The sequence below is a fragment of the Hyaena hyaena genome, unplaced genomic scaffold, assembly GCF_003009895.1.
Source record: "Hyaena hyaena isolate Hyena2069 unplaced genomic scaffold, ASM300989v1 scaffold_1584, whole genome shotgun sequence".
Lineage (NCBI taxonomy): Eukaryota > Metazoa > Chordata > Mammalia > Carnivora > Hyaenidae > Hyaena > Hyaena hyaena.
This window is the reverse complement of record NW_024082220.1, coordinates 21,523-46,509: the sequence shown is the minus strand read 5'-3', so window position 1 is coordinate 46,509 and position 24,987 is coordinate 21,523. Positions and strand designations below refer to the sequence as shown.

Below are 24,987 nucleotides of genomic sequence, written 5' to 3'. Positions count from 1 at the left end.
AAAATCCTCATTGAAGGGGTTCTTGGTTTGATCCAAGTGCTGTCAGTCTTAATTTTATAATTTCAGGGGGGCACTTGGGTGGCTCAGTCAGTTAAGCCTCCAACTCTTGATCTCAGCTCAGGTCTTGATCTCAGGGTTGTGAGTTCTAACCCCACACTGGGCATGGACAGCCTACTTAAAAAGAAGAAAGATTATACTTTCAGAATTAGTTACTCCATACATTGAGCAAGAGTTACAGAGACATTTTAAGGATCAATACTGTGAGTACTGTAAAGACATGTGCTTGTGACAATGAGTATGATGGAACTCATTGAAATACCCAGTTCATAACAGAAACAGCATGATTGAATGGGAAATGCTGAAATTTATTCTTCTGTAACTTGAGTTCTGTGGGCTTAATGGAGACCATAAATGTGTCTCTACTGAAAATCTCTGTGACCTCTTGATCTGTGACACAATCTACTGTCAAAAAATTAGGAAAGATCCTTTAAGAAAAAGATAACATCACTATAAATGGTTTTTAAAGAACAAAATATTAAGGACTTTATTTTTACATTTTAATTTTAAAATAATAATTTAAAAATATAATCTCATCAAGAAAAGAAAAAGCAATTTTAAACTATATTTCTGCAGGCAAAAATCATTTCAATAGTACTCCCACCTTGCTACTCACCTCTCTTGCTTTTCAATTCATTAAATGCCCAAGATTCCAAGTTTTGAAATCCATTTTGCATGTTTGTATAGTATTTCAACAGCTTTTCCAAATCAAATATAGATTCGAGTTTCAATCTGTTTATTCTAAAATAATATATAGTGATGTGATCTTTAAATAGGATTAATTTATTTTCTGCCCTAACATGCTTTATCACTATGTGATGTTTCATGTCCCATATGATAGCACACAGTGCACTTCTGCACAGTAATTTCTGTTATGGATGCCATTGTCATTTTGGTCCAGGCAAAAACTGAAATAAGTTCCGCTACTGTCTTAACATTTGTTTACATTAAATAAATCAGACTGGCTCATATATAATTATTCAGTGCATGTATAACTTAATACTTTAATTATTATGGATGCTACATTCTTTGTATGTTCAGAGTGGCCAGAGGTAATGTCCATTTGTCCCACCTGCCCCTTGTTCCAGGCCATCACCATCAGCCCTGGGAACTCCAGGTGGACAGACTTTAAGAATCAAAGCTCCAAAATACATTGGTCCCTCCAGTATCCTGTGTGGGGTGTTCCCTATGTTAGTAAATATGTTTTTTCCTACTTATATGGCTGGTAAATGAATCAACGAAACTATTACCAAAAGAAGTGGTTTGGGATATTTTTCTGCTTCACAGCATAGAGACAAGATCACAGTCTCATTAGATGTAGCAATGACATTTCCCATGGCATTTTGTGTTTGGAACACATGACCTTGTCCAGAAACACCATGGTTTTTCTACATCACAGGCACAAGCAGAGGGTCCAACTCATCCATAGCAACAATCTCTCCCCGAGAACCTCCGGTTAGACAATGAGATTAGAGCCACCCAAAGCATCCTTGTTTTGGTGACCAAGTTTGTATCGTTTTATGCTGTTTTTTCCATCCTTTATGTTTACCTGTTGTTTTTGAAAATTCTAGTTGGTGGTGGGTGAATGTCACTGTACTAATCACTGTGTCTTTTCCAGTATTAGCCCTTTTGTTCTCATGAACCATTACCCCACTGTATTCAGGCTGCACTGTGCTATGGACATAATTCCCTCATGTCATCAGGGAAATATGAATTGTCTACCACCTGTTCAGTCATTGATGCACTAAGACCTCAAAGAATGTTAAGAACAATAATGAGCCAGTGTCACTGCAGAGAGAGGGGTAAACAAGACACACTGATAAGAGCCTAATAGGAAATAGTAAAGAGTATGGTACATGAAATCTTCTGAAATTAATATGTGTGTGCTTATAAAGTTGTATTTTTATTATTGGTAAGAGTGGAGAAGTAAAGATTCCATAAAACAGTCCTGAAATACTGTGAACATACTGGAAGTATCTTTGAATGTGTAACTTTCAAATTGAGATATTAAATTTCCCAACATGTACCTGAGATTGGGATTGTAAACCCTGATTTGTGATGCAAATGACCTGGGGTGAAGGTGGAGGGATAGCTAGGTTTTATTTACTGCTAGCTTTGGAGGCTATGGTGTGAATATTATGCCTCATATCTAAGAGAAATTGGGGATGTTTGAAATATAACATTTATGGAGTAAGATGAGTGTTTTAATTAAAATACTTTCTGGCCAACATTTGAAGAGTAAACTTCAGGGGACAAAGAGAACCACAGGAAGAGGGGTCAGCTGAATTTTACAAAGGGTGCAGATGGGAGTCATCCAGTAAACAAATTGGGTATGTGGGGGAAAGACTGAATGGACTGTTCAGATGTTTAGAAGATAGACTGTTCTGTGTTAAATCTTAATGGCAGTTGGGTGTATTGGCGAGAAAAAGATTTCAAGATAGACTTCTTCTTTTTCCAACTTGAGGATACAAGAGGTTGCAGAGGACCATTTTATCAAGCTTGGTGCAGGAGATGAGTAGCAATTTGAAGGTGGAGTATATGAACATATTTTGTTTAACAAGGGGTAGTATCGCTTTGGAAATCACCACCAAGGCAATATAGACACCACTGAAAGGGAAAAAAGGATATAACTGAAATATAGAACTATTTAAGCAGGGCCAAACTGGCTCAGTCAGTACAGCATGCATCTCTTAATCTCTGGATCATGACCTTGAGCTCCACCCATATTGGGTGTACACTCCATTCATATTGGGTGTAGAGATTACTTAAATATAGAACATTTGAAAAATAAAATATTTTAAGGGCACTTAGGTGGCTGAGTTCATTGATGTCGACTTCCGCTCAGGTCACGAACTCGCAGATTGTGAGTTCCACCACAGAACATCCAAATAGGGGACAGGACACCTGTGAAGGGGCAACTACATGATTGGATGGAATCATTCAGCAGTTTAGCCTCTGGGAGAAGAAGGAGGCTGGATGGGGATTGAGTTACGTTATATGGCCAATGATTTAATCAACTATGCCTAGATAGTGAAGCCCTGATTAACAGCTGGAGAAGCTCCTGGGAGCTTCTTGGTGCGGGACAAAAGCTACTGTGTGGGCAATCCTCCCAAACCTTGCTCTATGGATGCCGCCATCTGGCTCTTTACTGCTATTCTTTACATTAAAATGTGAAACGACAAAACTAAAACAATTCAGTAACAAGTTTGCTGTCTTTTATTCCAGGGAAGACAACCCTTGATCGATGGGAGGACAGAGCCCCTCTGGGGCAAGACTGAGTTTTAGAAGAGACAGTGCAGGGACAGGGCATGACTGGCCAGGAGGTTGGGGATTTCCTTAGAACCAGCAGGTGCTGTTCTTCAGGGTAAGGTTGGCCTGCTGAAGCTGAGTTGGAGGACAGTGATTGGTATATGTTACGTTTTCTTCTGATGTTTCACATAAGAGCAGGCTGATTTAGGTTTAGATTTGTGATGTGGGTGTGACAACTAGGGAGGCTTCCATTTTTGTGGATTCTAATATAAGAATTAACTTTATCAAAGATTATCATACATGTAACACTTTCTGAGTTCTGTGAGACTTCCCAGCAAATACTGAAGCCCAGGGCTCAGAGGAAGCCTTAAATTTATAGTTGGCTGGAGATTGTGCAGGAGGTTTGGTGTCTGAAGCGGAGGCCATTCTGTGAAGGACTTTGCCCTTAACTTGTGGGGTCTCTACTAACACCAGATAAAGTCAGAATTACATCGAATCGCATTTGGTGTCAGAGATTTGGTGACAGGCTGCTGAAGCTCTTTCAGGTTTAGCTATTATGTCCCTTTGATATGTCACCCCCCCCCCCTTTTTTTTTACTACTTCTTTACTCTTAACATTCTGTCACTACCAGATCCTCCAGGCTCATCTTGTATTTTCCCTGCTCCCGCCATAGGATCAGCCATAACTCCAATGAGTTTATCAGAGAATAGTGTTAGAAAGCAAGATGTGGGTGCTGGGTGTTCTCCTTGTTACTAGGATGTCATTGCTGTTAGACCCTGTGAATAGACCGACCTGGGAAGTAACCTGTTCACACACAGATTTATTGTTCTCTCGTTATCTGTCAGTTTATTTGCATATCTACAGCTAACACTGTACTCATACTGATGTCCCTGACTCTGATCCCATACTTCAGGGTTCGTGTTAGCCTTTCCCCCCTACTTTTCTGTACCTATCTGTGTTTATCAAGTATTATGGCCTCATATGCCTTTGAAGAGTTTTGCATCTGATTCTTCACACTCCCATGCTCTCTGCACACGACCTATAACCCCCTCCCCCCAGCCTCATTTGGACCTGCTCATCACATGCCTGCACCCTTCCAACTCTGCCCTCACCTGCCCCTGCAGTGGCAATGCTCACAGCGCTGGAAGATATTGCACATGGTAAATATCATCTTTGGGGGTTGTTGCAGGGATGGAAGAAGTGAAAAAGGTGAAAAGTGCTCCCATTGTGAGGCATCCAAGGACAGGAGATTCCTGTATGCTTCCCACATGTGAGCACATTGTCGAGACACATATGTGCATGCAGTCTGAATGTAATTATATACACAGAACTGGGAATGTGGGAGTATGGGCGAGTGTGTGTAATCGTGTGTGCTTGTAATTTCCCAAGTGTGTGCATGAGTGTGAGTTTGCTATGGAGTGTATGTGTGTGTGAGTGTATGTTGTGTATATGCATGTGTGTTTGCGTCTATGTGTAATGTTTATGTGTGTGTGTTTGTGAACAAAGGTTGTCCACCATCATGGTCCTAGTGTCTGACGTGGATATCGGGAGTACTGGATTACATATTTGTGTGTAGCAAAAACAAAAGAGATTAATTAGGGTTTTCACGTCATTATGGTGAATGTACCTCTTTATGATTCTGAAACAGATTCCATGATCCTCGGTCATATTATTTGCTCTTGAAATTACTTTGATCTTGATATAGCTACTCTATTTTTAATAACATTTATGTTTATCTTTTGTCCAAGATTTTACTTTGTGTCCTTAATTTGTGAAGTGAATTTCTTGTAGGAAATACTGTGTTGTCTGTCTTTAAAAAATCCAACTGTCAGGGGCGCCTGGTTGGCTCACATGGTTATTGGTGTAAGACTCTTGAATTCAGTTCAGGTCACGATTCATGACTCTTGAAATTGAAGCCCATGTTTGGCCTACACTAACAGCACAGAACCTGCTTGAGATTCTCACTCTCCCTCTCTCTCACTCAAAAAACAAAAAAAAACAACCCAGTGATAAGTTTTGCTTTTTGGTGGGGCCTTTGAACTATTTCCTTTTACAGAGATATATTTAAATTCCTTTGCTATTGCTTTTATAATGTCTCCTTTGCTCTATTCCCTCTCTTTCTGTCCTCTTTGAAATAACTCAACTTTTACAGATTATTTTGTTTTAAATCCTTTTCTTTGGTTCACTGGTGTTAGCTATAACTATTTTTTGTGTTTCCTTTAGGGATTTTTAATATTTTTATTTATTTCTAGGAGAGAGAGACAGCGTGAGCAGGGGAGGATCAGAGAGAGAGGGAGACACAGAATCTGAAGCAGGCTCCAGGCTCTGAGCTGTCAGCACAGAGCCGGACGCGGGACACGAACCCACAAACCGTGAGAAGATGACCTGAGCCGAAGTCGGATGCTTAACCAACTGAGCCACCCAGGCACCCCTATTTAGGTTTCTTTAACATATGCTATACACATATATGCTAGACTATTAGTTTCTTATCATCCACTATATTTTAAAGAGGCTTAAAAATAGGAAAGACCGTTTTTATTTACTCATATAGTCGCTACTTCTAGTGCTCTTAATTCCTTTGTGTAGATCAGGAGTCTGCCGCCTACAGAACATGAGCCAAGTGCAGCCACCATCTGTTTTTAAGCTTAGCTGGAATGCAGCCACACTCACATTTAGGTACTTTGGACCCAATAAGGACTCACAGGAAGAGTGGTAACTGAAACAGTATGGCTTACAAAGAATAAAATATTTACTATATGTAAATACTTTATACTACTGACATAAAAGGTTGCCGACCTTGCACAGAGTCACATTCTCATCACATCTGATTTAGTATAAAATTAGGATATGAAACATACTGAAAAGCCAATTTTATAGTCAAAGTATTAGGCATTGGTGACACAAATTGGTCTCAACTGGAAGAGTAAAACTGGAAGTAATTGGGAGTTACTAGGTCTTGAACTAGTAGGAAAACATGAAATATGTGATTTTGTTACTATTCAATTCATAAGTACTCTATCTTCTTGTACGGTAAAAATTCGATGATATTGAAATTGAAGATATAACTGAGGTGTAAAAGTCCTACCAAATATTACACTTTTGTAAATGGAAAAAGCAATACACCCCTGGCTGGCTAGAGAGGTAGACAACAGGAAAAGTATGTTACTTAACAAGTTCTAGGATCAACTTCCTAGACAGTTTTGACAAACAGCATTTACCACCTTTCCACTAATTCATTACACCACCCCGCCGCCGTGTTCTCTCGATAGTGGTAAGGCTGCCATTTAAGAAATAGGGCTGTTCATTCTCCAAACAGATCATGGTTTTGGACCTACCACGTATAATCTTAAGCACTCTGGGGAGTTTTCTTAATAAAAATTTTTAATCCTAACCAGAAGGAGTCCCAATTTTTAAATGTCTCCAGTAGAAACTGAGTATCACATTTCACCAAGCCACAAATCAATTGTGAATATTCCAGGTCCACTGTAAATATGTTCCCATTCCAGCAATTTTCTGCTTGTTTTCTCCACCCACTTGCCCTTCCCCATTTGAATTTGCACGATACACTGTGGTTCTGACTAAAGATGACTTCATCCTGTGCGCATTGCCTGAAAACATTGTTTAAATTAGGAAACCCTGTGATATATCACTGTACATGAACATGTTTATGGTACTTACCACTATCATATTTTGTCCTTATAGACTTCCCCTTTTAGAATATAAGCTACTTGAAGACAGGGAATTTTGTTGCCTGCTAATATCAGTGATTAGAATATTTCCTGACTGGCAGAATGAGCGAATGCATTTTATCTGTGCAAAGTAGAAAGTCACTGCAGCGCATAAGCTCAGAGACTAATAGTTCACATGCATAGTAACCATATGATTCCATTTGTGGCACCAAATTCTTTACTCCTTTAACATTCTACCCTAGCACTGTGAACATTCATATAAATTCTAGCTATATTTTTTTGGTTTACATTGTATTAGGCAGCATGTGCCAAACAGCTCTAACCCATCTGTGAAGAATGAGGTTTTTGCAGCTTTTCTTAGCTACAAAATGTTAAACTCAAGATTCCCTCTCAAATGCTCTATTCTATTCTTAGTAAAATATTAATCTTATTGGTCAGGTAGGACAGTTCTTATCTGTGGGTGACAGACCTCCTAGAAATCAGTGGCTGAAACAACTAGGTAGTTTGTCATTGTCACATAACAGGAAGCCCAGAGATGCAGGGTGGGATGGGGTGGGTCCCCTGGGCAGTCCTCTGCCTGTTGCACCTCCCTCAGCACTCAGCACTGTCTCCTTACAGCAGGATGGCCGCTGTATGACCAAGAAGGATGAATGGTGACGGGCAAGTCTTTTCTTTATTAGGTTCTGTCTTATTTACATGGAAATAATCCCAGGAGGTTTTTCTCAATTAGCTACACGTTAATAATGCAATTTAATAAGAATATTAGGGGGAGCAGTTGGGTGGCTCAGTCAGGTGAGTGTCAGACTTGATTTTTGCTCAGGCCAACACCCCAGGGTCTTGGGATAGAGCCCTGTGCCAGCTCTGCATCGAGAGTGGAGCCCGTCTAAGATTCTCTCCCTCTCCCTCTAACACTGTTCCCCACTTGTGTGTTCTCTCTCTAATAATTAACTAAGTATATTGGGGAATTTTTCAAATTTCATATTCATGCCTAAACAACAGAAGGTAAAAGAAAAAGATGGCAGAGAAAATATTCTGCAGGCCAAATAAATCTTTCACAAACATACTACTTTTGGGTCATTTATTTTTATTTTATTTATTTTTTTAAAGAGCACAAGTAGGCAAAAGGGGGGAGAGAGAGAGAGAGAATTGTAAGCAGACTCTACACTCAGAGAAGAGCCCAACGTAGAACGTGATCCCATGACTCTGACCCAAAATTTAATCAGACACTCAACATACTGAGCCACCTATGCACTACTACTTTGGTTCTTTTGATTTAAATATCCTCTAGAATTTTCTCTTCAGTTTCCAAAAATAAGAGTAATTTTTATTCATCTATGATATACTATTACCTTTCAAAAGAGGGAGAGACCATTGTTGTGTTTCTCTAACACAAATGCCATCCCAAGTAACCCATTATTCCCACATGAAAATATCATGGTCTCAATGTCCCAACCTAGTGTTTCAGGATCACATATCTGAGACCATAATCCTTTCCTGTAGTAATCAACCAAGGCTGTCAATCATACCAATAAATCCAGAGAAGGGGCTGTGGCCACAGAGAACATGGCAACTTACCATGTTTTTTTAATTTACCACTATTAAAAATAATAGCTTTTAGAATCATTCCTTGCCACTCCTTATGCTCCAAAATATATACTATACTGCATCTTAAAATTAGCATCATGGATTTTTCCAAGGTATAAAGAAATGACTAAGCCCCACTTAATAAAAGAGATTCTTTTAACCTTACCAATGCATTCTGAGACCACCACTATGGTTGACAAATGAAACACATGTAATGGAAGTATAACATCAGTGGATTCCAAACTTGAGGTTATAAGTCATCAATAATAATGGAGTGTCAAGAAAACTTAAGTAACTGAGTAAAAAACGTCATAGAGGTACCTGGCTGGCTCAGCTGGAAGAGCATGAGACTCCTGCTCTCAGGGTTATGAGTTTGAGCCCCACACTGGATGTAGAGAGGTAAATAAAATCTCTATATAATATTTAAAAAATTTTTTTACTGTTTTATTTATTTCTGAGAGATAGAGACAGCATTAGCATGGGAGGGTCAGAGAGAGGGAGACACAGAATCCAAAACAGGCTCCAGGCTCTGCACTAGCTGTCAGCACAGAGCCCGAGGTGGGGCCCGAACCCACGAAACGTGAGATCATGACCTGAGCCAAAGTCAGACGCTTAACCGACTGAGCCACCCGGGGTCCCCTCTATAAAATATTTAAACAGCAGATGATTAGGTCTTTCCACAACATACTTGTTCCATTGACACACAACATCTTGTCTCTCTTAAATAATTTTTAATTTTCTGTGGAATTTAACACCTAAAATTGGTTAATCCTCACAATACACAATTTCCCCTAGTGTGAATTTTTTAATTGTAGTCCAGTGAGAAAATTGGCTAAACAAATTATCACCTTCATTACACGTGTAATGTTTCTGTCCGGTATGAATTCTTTGGTGTTTCTTGAGGTAAAGACCTTGACACATTTGCATGACTTCCATGTTATGTGAATGCTTTCAAGACCACAAAGCACAAAGTTGTACATTTTTTGTATTTTTTTTTATCACTAGAAGTCTGTACATCTTAATCCCACTTACCTATATTACCCCCCTCCCCAAATTTGTACACATTTTAGGAACCTGATCACACTCTTTACATTTGTAGGGTTTCTCTCTAGTAAAAATTATGTTCCACAAGGTATAATAAGCTTTGGATAAGCCTTGCTATACATTCCTTGTGTGTGCTTTCTTTCAGAGATTTGTATTCTGTTATCAGGGAGGTGTTAACCCTGGTTACAAGCTTTGCCACATATATTAGTTTCACATGGTTCGTCTCCATGATGGAATCTCTGATGTTAAGTGTTGAAACTTGCTCACTTTATTTGCAAGTTTTCTTTCTCCTATGAGTTCTTTGATGATCCCCAAAGCTTGAGCTTTGAATAAAAGCACTGCCACACATATTACGTTTATACTCTTTCTTTCTACTATGTATTTTCTGATGCCTAATAAGTTTTGCAAATTGGGTAAAAGCTTTGTCACACTCATTACACTTAAAAGGTTTCTCTCCAGTATGAATTTTCTTATGTTGAGTAAGATGTGAACGTTCCGTAAAGGCTTTGCCACACTCAATGCATTTGTACGGTTTCTCTCCAGTATGAGTTCTCTCATGACCCCAAAGGTGTGAACGTTTGATAAAAGCCTTATCACACTTATTACATTTATAAGGCTTTTCTCCTGTATGAATTCTCTGATGTTCCAAAAGGCTTGAACTTTGGATAAAAGCCTTGTCACACACATTACATTTGTGTGGTTTCTCTCCAGTGTGTATTTTCTGATGCCTAGTAAGGTTTGCAAATTGGGTAAACGCTTTGCCACACTCATTACATTTGTAAGGCTTCTCTCCAGTATGGATTTTTCTGTGTTGAGTAAGATTTGAGCGCTCAGCAAAGGCTTTGCCACAATCAATACATTTGTACGGTTTCTCTCCAGTATGAGTTCTCTCATGACCCCAGAGGTGTGAACGTCTGGTAAAAGCTTTACCACACTTACTACATTTATACGGTTTTTCTCCTGTATGGGTCTTCTGATGTTCTACAAGGCTAGAGCTTTGGATAAAAGCCTTGCCACACACATCACATTTGTGTGGCTTCTCTCCAGGATGTATATTCTGATGTCTAATGAGGTGTGAGCACTGCTTAAAAGCTTTGCCACACTCATTACATTTGTAAGGTTTCTCTCCACTATGGATTTTTTTATGTTGAGTAAGGCTTGAACGCTCAGCAAAGGCTTTGCTGCATTCACTACATTGGTACGGTTTCTCTCCAGTATGAGTTCTCTCATGACTCCAAAGGTGTGAACGCTGGATAAATGCCCTACTACACTCATTACATTTGTAAGGTTTCTCTCCGCTATGGATTTTTTTATGTTGATTAAGGCTTGAACGCTCAGCAAAGGGTCTGCCACATTCATTACATTTGTACGGTTTCTCTCCAGTATGAGTTCTCTCATGACTCCAAAGGTGTGAACGCTGGATAAAAGCCTTACCACACTCATTACATTTGTAAGGTTTCTCTCCAGTATGGATTTTCTTATGCTGAGTAAGATGTGAGTGCTCTGTAAAGGCTTTGCCACAGTCATTACATTTGTAAGGTCTCTGTCCAGAATGAATTCTTTCATGACTTGTGAGGTTTGAGCTTTTGCTAAAAGCTTTCCCACAGTAATTACATTTGTAAGATTTTACTCTAGCATATGCTTTCCTGTCTTGTGCAGGTAACAAATGATATTTAAAAATCTTTCTATATTTATTCCAAATGTTTTGGGTCCTGGGAGGAATTCCTTGAAGTGGTGAAACTGAGGAACCATTGCTGACAGACTTCTCAATTGGATTACATTCATACATGTTCTCCTCACTGTGAAATCTCTGCTGTTCTGCCAGGTGTGACTGCAAACTTAATCCAATTGTATTTTCTAAGCAGTTTATGTATTGGTTTCCAGCACTGCTTCTGTTATTGTCCAGTTTTAACAAATTCCTTATAAATGGATCATCATCCTTGAAAAACAGGTATGTATTATTTCTTACAGAAACACACTGCTTTTGAGGAAGATTAACTGGGGAATGATTAGGTTTATGATCTCCTCTACAAATGAGATCTTTGTTATGGGTCCAAGGCACTTCTTCATAATTTCTTGCATCATATCCCCATTGACTCGCAAACTTGTGCATATTTTCCCAGACTTCTTTGAGATCAAAATCCTTGATGCCATGACTTTCATTTCTCTCCAATATCACTAAGGGGTAAAATTCTCCTTTATTAATGTCTTCTATCGGTGATAATTCCTTGATTGCAAATCCAGCAAGACTCCCTATCAAACAGAGTTGGAATGTAAATATTTTATACTAAATTCCATAATTAACACCAAAATAGTATTTTATAATTATCACAGGAAGTTTCTCTGGCATGGTATTCAAACACTATTGTTATTTAAAATGTTTTTAAGTTTTCTTTTTATAAATGTGGGGACAGTACTAGTATTTTAACATATATGGGAATGATTGTGTTAGAAGCTAAAAGCCTGACCATAGAAAAAGGAACTGATTTAGCACTAGGCATAAAAGTATTCATTCTATATGAATTTATACTATGGTATGAAGTAACAATCTCTCCATTCAACAGGGAGACAGTATGGTATTATAGGAAGACTGGAGGCTTACATCTATTTCAGCATTTGCTCTAAAAATTATCAAATTAAATATCTCACTAATTCCATTTCCAGGTATACACTCCAAAGAATTATATAATATATACCTGTTCCAGGAGACATGTACAAGAATTTTTTTTTTTTAAGTTTATTCACTTAGATAGCGAGAGCGAGCTTGCGAATAGGGGAGGGGCAGGAAGAGAAAGAATACCGATCAGTCTCCACACTGAACACTGCCAGACTCGAACTCAGGAACCGTAATATCATGACCTCAGACAAAATCCAGTCAGATGCTTAACCAACTGAGCCAACCAAGCTCACTAATATAATGCATCATTAAATAAAAGCCTATGACAAATCAAGTTAACGACATTTCTCTGACTAAAGCAGTAACTTAAACAAAAAATATGTTCTCAAGACATCACAAATACTCAGCTTAAAGAATGCGATAGGGGTGCCTGGGTGGCTCAGTTGTTTGAGTGTCCGACTCTGACTCAGGTCATGACTGCATGGTTTATAGTTTCGAATCCCAGGTGGGGCTCTGTGTGGAGAGCTCTGAGCTTGGAGCCTGCTTTGGATTTGGATTCGGATTCTCATTCTTTCTCTCTCTCTCTCTCTCTCTCCCTCTCTCTCTCTACCCCTACCCAACTCGAACTCTATCTCTCTCAAAAATAAAAATTTTTTTAAAAAGGCATAAGTTTAATTGAGGTAAATATATGTTATAACAATGAGATATCACTATACATTTATGTGAATGGCCAAAATCCAGAACACTAACTCAAATACTAATGAGAATGTGAACCAGTAAGAACTGCTGGTGGGAATGCAAAATGGTGCACCTGTTTGGAAGACAGTTTGCATGTTCTCACAAAACTAAACATACTCTTAAATATGATCTAGCAATCACACTCCTTGGTATTAACACAAATAAGTTGAAAATTTATGTCTACGTTAAAACCTACACACTAAACAGAGAAATCCTTAAATGTGTATGGACCCCAAATGCCCAAAGAATCTTGAGAAAGAAGAACAAAGCTAGAAGCATCACATTCCCTGACTTCAAACACCCTGATTATAAATCTGTGGTACTTAATACAGTATGGTATTAGCTTAAGTCTAATAGACACATAGATCACCAGAACAGAATAGAGCCCAGAAATAAACACACATGGTCAATTAATTTACAACAAAGTAGAAATGACTGTACAATGGGGAAAGCACAATATTTTTAATAGATGGTTTGGGAAAACTGGACTCCCACAGGCAAAAGAGTTAAACTGCACCACTATCTGACATCATACACAACAATTAACTCACAATGGATTAAAGACTTAAACTTATGACCTTAAACCATAAAATTCCTGTATGATAGGAGGTAATGAGCTCCTTGACACAGGTCTCAGGAATGATTTTTTTTTTTTTTTTACTGTTGACACCAAAAGTAAAATCAACAAAAGCAAAAGTTAGTGGGACTACATCAACTAAAAAGTGTCTGAACAGCAAAGGAACACTTTTCAACAAAATGTAAAGGCAACCTACTAAATAGGAGAAAATATTAGCAAATTATGTATCTGTTAAGGGGCTAATAATCCAAAACATAGCCAAAAAAATGCTCAAATAATCAAATTTTTAAAATGGGCAAAAGATCTGAATAGACATTTCCCAAAAACTTAGAGATGTCCAACAGAACCATGAAAAGATACTCAACATCATTCATCATCAAGGAAATGCAAATCAAAACCCAGTGAGATATCACTTCACACCTCTTAGAATGGCAATTATCAAAAAGACAAGAAATAACAAGTCCTGGTGATGGGTGGAGAATTTGTGCACTATTGGTGGGAGCAAAAACTGGTGTGGCCACACACTACTGTGTGATTCACTAATTCTACTTTTGATTATTTATCTGAAGAAAACAAAAATACTAACTCAAAAAGATAGAAGCATTCTAATGTTCACTGTAGCACTATTTACAATTGCTAAGAAACAGACACAATCTAAGTGTCCACTGATGGGTGAATGGATAAAGATGTGTGTATACAACACAATATTATCCAGCCATAAAAAAGAAAAGAATCTTCCCATTTGTGGTAACAGAGATAGACCTTGAGGGCACTGTGCTAAGTAGAATGAGTCAAAGACCAATACAGTATGATTTCTTTTATACATGGAATTTTTACAAAACAAAACAACCCCTCTTAGATACAGAGAACATATCTGTGGATCGAAGAGGCAGGAAGTTGAGGAAGCAGTGGCAGAAATGGGTGACGGGATCAAAAAGTCAAAAAAATAAAGGGGCACCTGTGTAGCTCAGTAGGTTAAGCATCCGACTTCAGCTCAGGTCATGATCTTGCAGTTCATGGGTTTGAGCCCCGCGCTAGACTCTGGGCTGACAGCTCAGAGCCTGGAGCCTGCTTCGAATCTGTGTTCCCTCTCTCTCTCTGCCCCTCCCTCTCTCTCTCCCAAAAGTAAATAAATGCCAAAAAAAAAATTTTTGGGGGGCGCCTGGGTGGCTTAGTTGGTTAAGCATCCGACTTTTGCTTAGGTCATGATCTCGCAGTTCGTGGGTTCGAGCCCCGCGTTGGGCTCTGTGCTGACGCTCAGAGCCTGGAGCCTGTTTCAGTCTGTGACTCCCTCTCTCTCTGACCCTCCCCTGCTCACGCTGTCTCTCTCTCTCCTAGAAATAAATAAAACTATTTAAAAAAAAATTTTTTTTTTAATAAATAAATAAATAAGAGGGATGCCTGGCTGGCTCAGTCAGTAGAGCATGCAACCCTTGATCTTGGGGTTGTGAGATCAAACCCCACGCTGGGTGCAGAGATTACTTAAAAACAAAACAAAAATTGTTGTTGCGTCTTGAGTTCTTTAAACAATAACCTCCCCCGCCCACAAAAAAAAAAAATATATATGTATATCAATATAGTATTTTCCATATACCAAGAATACAATAAACATCTATGGAATGATACAGGTTTTTCCAATAGAAAAGCTAACTAGAGATATCAGTAAGCTGTGCTATATTTAAACTACATCTAATTTTGGAATTTCACTTTTTGGAATTATGCACATCATGACTTCCTCCAAATTAATGGAAAAGCGCCTGACCTCAAGAAGCCGGGAGAGCCCAGGAAAGAAAGATAGATTTTAGCTCTACTTTATTAGACAGGTATTACATTTTGTTTATGTCCTGAGAAGTTCTCCCACGGATACAAAATGGAAATGAAAAGTGAACTGGTCCTGGGGTCTGCACTACAGAGGCCTCACCTCTGACCTATATGGAATGAAAACCAAGAGATTGGGGGAAGGACTTCTTAGATACAGCCATCTCCATCCCTCTCAAACCTCAGAACCAGTATGGTCAGAGGGGCCAGGTAAATGTGTTGTAGGTCCTTGAAGTTGGAGTTTAACCTTGTACATATTTGATTTACTCATCTGAATAATAGAATGAGAAGTGTGTGGGGTGGGGGGAGGAATTCTTTGGAAAGCTCCTAAGAAATAAACTTGTATTTTCCCACAGATCCTTCCCAAACAATATTTACTGGAGCCACTTACTCTGTGCCCATCTGAGCTCTGACTTGTGTTCACATCACAGTATGTTCCCACCTGTCTGGATGTCCCCCCATATTCACTTCACTATCCACAGTCCAGGGCTCTTTCCCTTCTTCCAAAACAGAGATAATATTCAGCTCAAGAATAGATTTCCATTTATAAAGAAAAACAGAACATGATCTGCTTTGATCTTCCAGAACACATTCCCAGCTCTTTGTTCAGCAAAGAGGAAAAGACATTCATTCTATGTGGGTGTAGAAATATATTTCAAAAATTAATCAACTAACTGCCTCAATGATTAAGGATTATTGTAGGAATGCAGAGATCTGGTTCTTTTCCAAGAATGACTAAACCAAAAGCACAAGGATAAGACCACAGAGTCAGAGATTTAAATATATTCACCGTAAGGTTTCCTTTTCCCCCTCAACTTTAATAACTTGTCTCTTAGCCCTATCTCTAAAGATGTCAATGAGAGTTGACTTTAGTAAGAATTTAAGGGTTTTTAAATCCTATTTCCCAGACTCCCAGATTTGATTTAAATTCAAGTTGGTTAACATATAGTGTAATATTGGTTTCAGTAGTAGAGTTTGGTGATTCATCACTTACATACAACACCCAGTGCTGGTCATCACCTCCCACCTAAACAAGCATGAATGCAGAACTTCTGAAGAAAACAAAGTTAGAATCCATGTGTCACATTATAAAGACTTTCCATCTCAATCAAAACAGCAGCAATCACCCCCTTAAGAACAGGAATTTGAAACTCTTATGATCAAATCAAGAGGATCTCAGTAGAAAATGCAAAGACATAAAAAGTAATTACCAACTTCTGGAGAGACGTTTTCCTCACCCAGGGAGACCAGGTTCTTGTAGGTCTCCAGCATCACGTCCCTGTACAAGGCCTTCTGAGCGGGGTCCAGGCACTCCCACTCCTCCTGAGAGAATTCTATGGCCACATCCCTGAATGTCAACCGTCCCTGAAAGGAAAACACATCTGACAGAGTGGACAGGGAACGTGTTCTTATTTGACACAAAATTAGAGAAGCACAGATGTGTAAAGACTGACTTGGCTAGAGTGAATGTTCCTTGTTCCTTGTAAGATAATTTTGAAGGGCTACAGTTAACATAAAATTAGCCATTTTTAAGTACCATTCAGTGGCATTTAGTGCATTTACAATGGTGCACAAACATCACCTCCATCTAGATCAAAAACATTTTTATAACCCCCAAAGGAAATCCTTTACCCATTAAGCAGTTGCTTCCTATTTCCCAGTCCCTGGCAACCACTAATGCTTTGTCTCTATGGATTTACCAATATTGGGTCTTTTCATGTGAATGAAATGGGATCAATAATATGATATTTTGCATCTGCCTTCTTTCACTTAGAATAATGTTGTTATTAGGGTTCATCCAAGATATAGAATGTACCAGTAGTACATTTCCTTTTTTCTGACTGCAGAGTATTCCATATTCACTCAACTACTGATGGTCATTTCACTGTTACCACCTTTGGCTAATATTAGTTACCATGACCTTTCAAGTACTAGTGTTTGTATATTTGTTTTCAATTCTGTTGGTTATATAAATACCTAGAAGCAGAATTACTGGGTCAAGTGGTTTAATTTTTTAAGAATATGCCACATTCTTTTCCACAGCAGCTACATTTTAACACAACGTGTCATGATTCTAATTTCTCTACCTCTTAACCAACACTTTTTTGTTGTTGTTTTACAAGTCATCCTAGTGGGTGTAAAATGATCTCTCATTGTGGTTTTGATTTACATTTTACTAATGACTACTTTCACTGAACATCTGTTCATGTGCTTATTTCCTTTGTCTTCTATGGAGAAATGTCTATTAATATCCTTTGACCATTTTTTAAGTTGTATTTTGGTTGTTGACTTGTATATGTTCTTCATGTATTCTATATGTTAATGTATAATGTAATGTATTCTAGGTTCCAGACCTATAGTAGACATGTGACTGGCAAATTATTTCCTTCCATTTGGTAAATTGTTTCACTTATGTGATAATGTCCTTCAGTGCACAGACATGATTAATTCTGACAATGACCAATTTATCTACTTTGTCTTTTTCTCTTTTGCTTTTGGGATCATGTGTAAAAATCCACTGCCAACCCCAAGGTCATAAAGACTTGCCCTTATGTTTTCACTTAAGACTTTTATAGCTTTAGCTCTTACATTTAGTCGTTGATTAATTCTGAATTGATTTCCTTATATGGTACAAAGTAGTTTCATTCTCACTCAGATATCCAGTTGTTGCCAGTACGATTTATAAGACTAGTCTTTTCCCATTGTCTGTTTTTGACATACTTGTAAAAAAGGAAAGGATTATAGATATATGGGTTTATTTGTGGACACTCAGTTCTATTACTTTCATCTATATTTCTAGACTCTGATGGAATTATAGTTTTGATTAGTGGAAACTTGTAGTAAGGTTTGATGTCAGGAATTGTAGGTCCTCCAATTTTGCTCTTTCTCACATTTATTTTGGTTATGTGGCATCCTTACCAATTCAATAGGAGTTTTAGAATCAGAATTCCCATTTGGCCAAAAAACAGTTAGGATTTTACTGAGGACTGCATTACTCTTTATATTGCTCTGGGGAGGACTCCCATTTATGGAGTGACAAACACAGGGTATCTCCACATTTATTTATTTGTGTTCATTTTAATTTTCTTCAGCAATTTGTGATTTCCACTGTGTATAAATCTTCCATTTCCTCGGTTAAATTTATTCCCATTTGTTTTCTTGCTCTTGTAAATGGAATTGTTTTCATTTGTTGATTGCTACTATACAAAAGAAATACAACTCCATTTTGAGTATTGATACTGTATTCTGTAACTTCAATGACTTCATTCTAATATTTGAGGATTGTTTATTTAAAAATATAAGCTCATGTATACTATGAGTAGAAATAGTTTGATTTCTTTTCCAACTTTGACATACTGTAGGTATTTTTCCTCTGTATTTTCTCTGGTTAGAACTTCCAGTGTTGTTATGTGATGGCAAAATGGGGCACACTTATTTTATTCTTGGTATTAACGGGAAGTTTACAGTTGTTCACCGTTGAGTATGAGGTTAGCCATGGAACTTTAATACTCTTTTAAACTGAGCAAGTTCCTTTCTACTCCTGAGTTTTTGTTGTATGCGGTGTTCTGTATGTCTCCTGAGTCTAGCTGATTTACAGTGTTGCTCACTCTTTTATTATTGATGTCTGGTTGTTTCATGCATTACTTGAAAAGGGAGCATTGAGGTCTCCAACTAGTATAATAGAACTATCTCCTCAATGGTTGTTTTAAAAATGTGGGGGCTTTGCTACTATGTACGTATTGCTTAACACTTTTTTTATCTTCCTGATGGATTGACCCTTTTTTCAATATATGTCCTGCAACATCTTCGATAACAATTTTACAACTTAAAGTCTATTTGGTCTGATATCTGCATAGCTACCCAGCTAGGTTTCATTACTATGTGCATGGAATATCTTTTTCCATCCTTCCATTCTCAACCTATTTATGTATTTAAAGTGAGCCTTGGGTGACTCCATCGGTTTAGCGTCTGAGTCTCAATTTCAGCTCAGGTCATGATCTCACAGTTCATGAGTTTGAGCCCTGCATTTGGCTCTGCGCAGACACTGTGAAACCTGCTGGATATTCTCTCTCCTTGTTTCTGCCATTCCCCCACTGAATCTCTCAACATAAAAATAAATAAAGACTTCAAAAAAATAAAGTGCGCCTTTTATAGACATGGAGTGGAATCATTTTTAAAACCTAATTCCTTTGTCTTTTATTAAATAGTTTAATCTATGCAGATTTCAAGTTACTACTGGTGAGAATTACTTCTGACATCTGCTGTTTGTATGTCTAATATTTTGTTTCATAATTCCTCCCTTCTTTGGGTGTCTATATCTGTGTGTGTATAACATTTTGATTGCCGTTATATTTATTTTTCTGTCTATTTTCAGGTTATTTTCTGAGTGGTTATCCTGGGGATTACAGTTTACAGTTGACACTAACTCACCTTTAATAGCATACAACAGTTGCTATACAGTCTCCCTGTATGTTGTTATTGTCAAAAACTACTACTTTATAACAAATGAGCAGATGTTTTATTCACTCAAATGCAGATTTTCTTACTGTTTTACACATTTGTCTTTTAAGACGTGTAAGATGTTGGGATAAGCACTGGGTGTTATGTGTAAACCAACTTGACAATAAACTATTAAAAAAAAGACATGTAGGAAAAAATGAGTTAGAAAACAAAAATATAATAATACTGGATTCTGTATTTACTCATGTAGTTACCTTTACTAGTGTTCTTCATTTGTTCCTATAGATTTGAGGTACTGCTAGTTTCCATCCTTTTCAGCCAAAAGAAGTCCATTTGGTATTTCCTGTAGGCTAAGTCTATAAGTGTGAACTCCATTTGCTTTTGTTCATATAGGAGTCTCTTAATTACACTATCAGTTTTGAAGCATAGCTTGCCTGGTAACGAACTCCTCATAGATTTGTTTTTTAATCTTTCAAACTTTAAATACATCACGAGAATGCTTCCTCACCTCCACAGTTTCTGATTAGAAATAGGCCATTAAACTTATTAAGAATCTCTGTACACGAGAAGTTTTTTCTGTCTTGCTACTTTCTACATTCTCTTTGTCTTAAAGTTGACTGGGGGCGCCTGGATGGCTCAGTGGGTTAAGCATCGACTTTGGCTCAGGTCATGATCTCAGGGTTCGTGGGTTCAAGCCCTGCGTCAGGCTCTCTGCTGACAGCCAGCTCAGAGCCTGGAGCCTGCTTCAGATTCTGTGTCTCCCTCTCTCTCTGACCCTCCCCTGCTCACACTGTCTCTCTCTCTGTCTCTCTCTCTCTCAGAAATAAAAATCATTTAAAAAAAACTGACCATGCTTAAGGTGTACTTTCATAAGACATCCTTAGATATCTGTAGTGAAGTCAGCCTACTCAGAAGCAGCCACCATGGCATTTTGTAACAGTAAGAAATTGTAAAGGAATCACATATCTTCACTTAGAGAATGTTCCAATGAGGATCCAAAAAAAAGGCAGTAATCTCTATGTTTACGAACATGAGTGCAACATAAAAACATATGGTATGTAAATATTCCAATTTTGCAGAATAAAATATGACAACACATTTATGGAAGAATATTTTCTAAAATCACATTACAATATATAAATGCATTTTGATTTGCACTAGCGAGAACATCACTTCCTGATGAAGACAATCAGTGACGGTGGAAAATAAGACAGGTAAGGGGGTATTTTACTTCTTAGTTTCTAAAATGCATACCCATGTGGAAGTGAACCACAAAAATATGTAGTAGGGGGGTTTAATACAAAAATATAATAACAACAACATTTAACAATTCATAAAAAGAAAATTGAGCACTAGTCTCTCTGATGACAGAAAATTCTGCTCTTATGTCTGGCTAAGTTATAAACATTTCTATCTAAAAGATGTGCACTGTGTAAGAGTTCCTAAAAGAACACCATGGTCTTTAGAGAGGGATGTGCTATAAATAATTTGAAGAACACTTAGTATTATAGAAGTAGGTTGATTCTACACTTTAAAACTAATTATGTTAATTAAAACATTCTCTATATTCCTTATTCCTACTTTGAACTTCCCATTCTATTCCAAAATATTAATGTTTTGTAGTTAGAAGCACAGATTCCCTTGTTTAATGTCAAACAGCACTGTAAAATCAGACAAAGCAAATTTCCCCCATTACTCTTATTTGCCAGGGTTTCTCAGGTACCTGTGCACATTAATACATTACTTACATAGTAATCTCTTTAATCCTGGTTTCTATGAACTGAAAGGGATCCAGAAGGGGTCTCTGAGGAATCCTTACAGCCCAACCTCACGGATACCACAGAGCCTACTCCCCACCTCCAGTCCTTACCTGGGAAGAAAATCCTTCACAGCATGACCACATAAAAGAAGCATCTTCCCACGTTCCATGTCACTGGGTCACAGTGAGATGGAATCTGCATGGAGATGGGAGGAGACTGGGAGAGGGCTCTGGGGGTGAGTAAATACCGTAGGCAGGACACCTCTGAGACACAGAAGAGTAACAAGTCCAAAGTGTGACAGTTTAGGAAGAAGAACAATGAATGAAATACGTGACTTTTACCTGGAAAAGAGCCATTCCTCCTTTTTCCCCCCTCTTTTTCTGGTCTTCTTCTCACGTAAGGTTATATTCTGTGACAAAAGCATGTTGTTTAATGCTTAGAATCAACATAACATAACCCCTTCCTCTGCCACAATATATAGAGAGAACCTCACTATGGGAGAAAGAGAGTTCTTTGCTGCCCATTACAACAGGATGCAAGCAGGGACAATAAAGTCCTATATGGAGTCCAACAAGTGCATTTTTCACCCAATCCTTCAGAAAGCCCTTCCCTCCTTCTGAAACCTACACACTCTACACTCCACATTATTCTGGAACTGGACCAAAGGGAATTGTTTCATTCCAGTTCTTGGCCCCTCCCTAGGCAGCCAGCATCCAACGAATGGTTGATGCAGGACACAGAAGTCTGTCTATTCCATCAATCTGGACCAACTCTTAAGGGCCACCGGAGCTCCAGAACTCCCTGGTAGCCACACTGAGAGTTTAGATCTTTGTCCTGATGGTGATGGTTAGCCATAAGAAGGTTTAATGTTAAAAGGTGACACTATCAAATTTTTAAGATTTAGCTATGATACACAGACAGGGTGGAGTTGAAAGAGACATGTCTCTCTTTCTAAGACTATGCTCCTGCCTCACTCTAAGTGGTTTTCATTATTTTGGGAACTGGGTCACTCTGTAAACTCCAATTATATATAACTGCACACCCTCTCCCAGAAAACTGCCAAAGACAAACCCATGCCCAACTTTGAAAATCATTTCAGGGATCTTATTAGTTCAGGTTTAGAATTCTTGGTCTATTGTTTCATGTTACAGAGGGGTGCACTGGGGCTCCGAGGGGAGTAATTTTACCAAGTTATCCTTAAGAAGTCTGAGTAGAGTGAGCAGAACTGGGTGTAAGTAAATTCTGAAATGGTGGCCTGGACAGGCTTAAGTAGAAAGGGCTGTTCTAATTCCAGATTGCCGTTCATATTCCTCAACAAGAGAAGCTTCTCTTTCACGGGTTTAATCAAACCCAAGCATTTAACTTGTCTTTTCCAGAACTATATGAAATTACAAATTGTTATTAGTCCAGGAAAACATGAAAAAGTGTCACCAGTGGAGATGAGCTCCGAGCAATCTCTGTACCATGAACAGATGGGCTCTGCTGGAACAAAGTTCCACATCAAGCCAGCCCATCCTTCAACATCTGTTCAGGAAACACAAAGGGGACTTGAGAGAAACATCTACTTAGTTGGAGATTTCGGCTTAGCACTTGGTAATTTAAAACATAATGTAAGGAAAGAGAACTGTTGAATATTAACAGATAAGCTAAGTTTTGAATGTTGAAAGAATATCAACATCCCTAATGAATGTGTATTGAAATACTATAAAGTTCCTTAACAGACATCAAAGAATACTTCCAACATACGATAGAATAGACAGCATGTGAAACTCATAATCTGAACAATAAAATTAAGAGGGAAAATAATTTGGAAATTAAAAAGCTATCCAGTGGATTCTGAGATTAAAGAAAAAACAAGTGTGGGCATACATCAAATTTAGAAAAGAATGCCATGAGCCACGAAAAAAAGGAGAAGGCAACCGTACTGTTAACAATGGCCACTGAAAAAAGCACCATGTGGTACAGAAAGGCTTCCCCCATCAACTGCCTGATCGGTCTCTGATCTCTAGATGAACAGAGGTTGCAAATGGAATTATCTTCTGATGCAACACTTAGTGCAGATGCCTCAAACACCAGGATTTCACAACTTTCAATCTCTTCTGCATAACTGAAAAAATTCAGCAAATTTGAGACGAACGACGTCATAGCGCCACAAGTCCGTACTTTACAACGTAATACCACATATCCAATCAATTCAGTGCTCACCTAGGTTTGGGTCCTGTGCTACGTCTCAGCCTACTACGTGTTTTGTTCTCTAAGTCTCTCTGTGTCCTTGTTTGTCTTCTTTTTGTCCATTTCTATGTCCCTCCCTCGCTATTTCTCCTCCAGTAGTTTGACCCTACTCTGCTGCAGCCTCTTTCAATTGCCTCCATTCTTTTCCCCCCCTTCATTTCCCCCAGTTTCTGATGACCCTCTGACGCTGCAGATTTCTGCGTCTTTCCCAGCATCTCTGTCCCCACTCTGCCTTCTCTGCAGTGGACCAAAGGGCCTGCATCCACCTTCCAAGTGACTACTGTTCCCGACGCGGCTGGGGATTGGGGGCAGGGGAGAGACTCAGGTGTCAGAGAAAGATCCTGAGCAGGAAAAAGACCCGCAAGGCGACTGGGGTCTGCTAGGGCCAGAGGCAGAAAAGCTCGGCCAGAACCTGCCTCAGAGAGATTTTAACCGGAAACGACGCAGACGCCCGGGACCCTCACCGAGCTACAGGATTCGGAACGTCTCTGGCCGCGCCGCGAGAGGCGAAAGGGACGAACTCCCAGCGAGAGGGGTGAGGGGGTTCAAGGATTTTACCTTCCCAGGCGACGCCCGAAATCTGGATGTGAAGGCGGGGACTCCGAACGCCTCCAGGGCAAAAAGCACAAAACTGGAGACTCGCCCGCCGCTCCGCGGGATCCGCTTCCGGGTCTGCAGGAAAGCGCGCATGCGCGTGCGTAGAGACGCACGAGGGGGGCGATCTCGGGGCGGGGCCGAGGCGGCCTACGGAAACGCGGGCGTGAACGAGAAGGAGGGCGCGGGCGAAGGCGCGGGCGGGGCCGGGCTGCTCTGGGTCTTTCTCCGAGCACCTTGCTAGGTCCGGCTTCTGGTCCTGTTTGTCTTTCCTGCCCGGCGGTTTCGGGTTCCGCTTTTGGTTTCTTTCCAATCCCGCTGCTGTCGTTTAGAGCCAGGCTGGGAAGGGTGGGCCGCTTCTGTTGGGAGCCGCGGAGTTTCACAAGTTGACCGTGGTTCCCGGGGAAAATTTAGAGAGCGGTGGAGGCGCGCTCCAGCGCGGGAGGCGGAGCGGTGCGGGGGCTGGGGGCCCTCGTGGGGCGACGGAGACCCGGTCAGTGACAGCTCCTTGTTTAATGAAGCAAAAGCCGTGGTGACCGGCGTCGGTGATGGACGCCAGAATGCGAA

General features: G+C 39.3%; 1 protein-coding gene across 2 annotated transcripts; it reads right to left on the bottom strand.

The window, feature by feature from the left end:
- Nucleotides 1-9,178: 9,178 nt before the first annotated feature.
- LOC120226100 (zinc finger protein 677-like) lies at nucleotides 9,179-24,474 on the bottom strand. Of its 2 annotated transcripts, XM_039224308.1 has the most exons (4): nucleotides 24,385-24,474; nucleotides 21,936-22,003; nucleotides 16,585-16,738; nucleotides 9,179-11,876 (listed from the first exon to the last, which is right to left on the bottom strand). In XM_039224308.1, exons 2-4 carry the CDS (start codon nucleotides 21,948-21,950, stop codon nucleotides 9,892-9,894), a joined length of 2,154 nt encoding a protein of 717 aa, XP_039080239.1. In that variant the 5' UTR covers nucleotides 21,951-22,003; nucleotides 24,385-24,474; the 3' UTR covers nucleotides 9,179-9,891. The 2 variants fall into 2 exon arrangements, with proteins under 2 accessions (XP_039080239.1, XP_039080240.1); XM_039224309.1 differs by lacking the exons at nucleotides 16,585-16,738; nucleotides 21,936-22,003 and having other exon boundaries at nucleotides 24,385-24,443.
- Nucleotides 24,475-24,987: the final 513 nt, after the last annotated feature.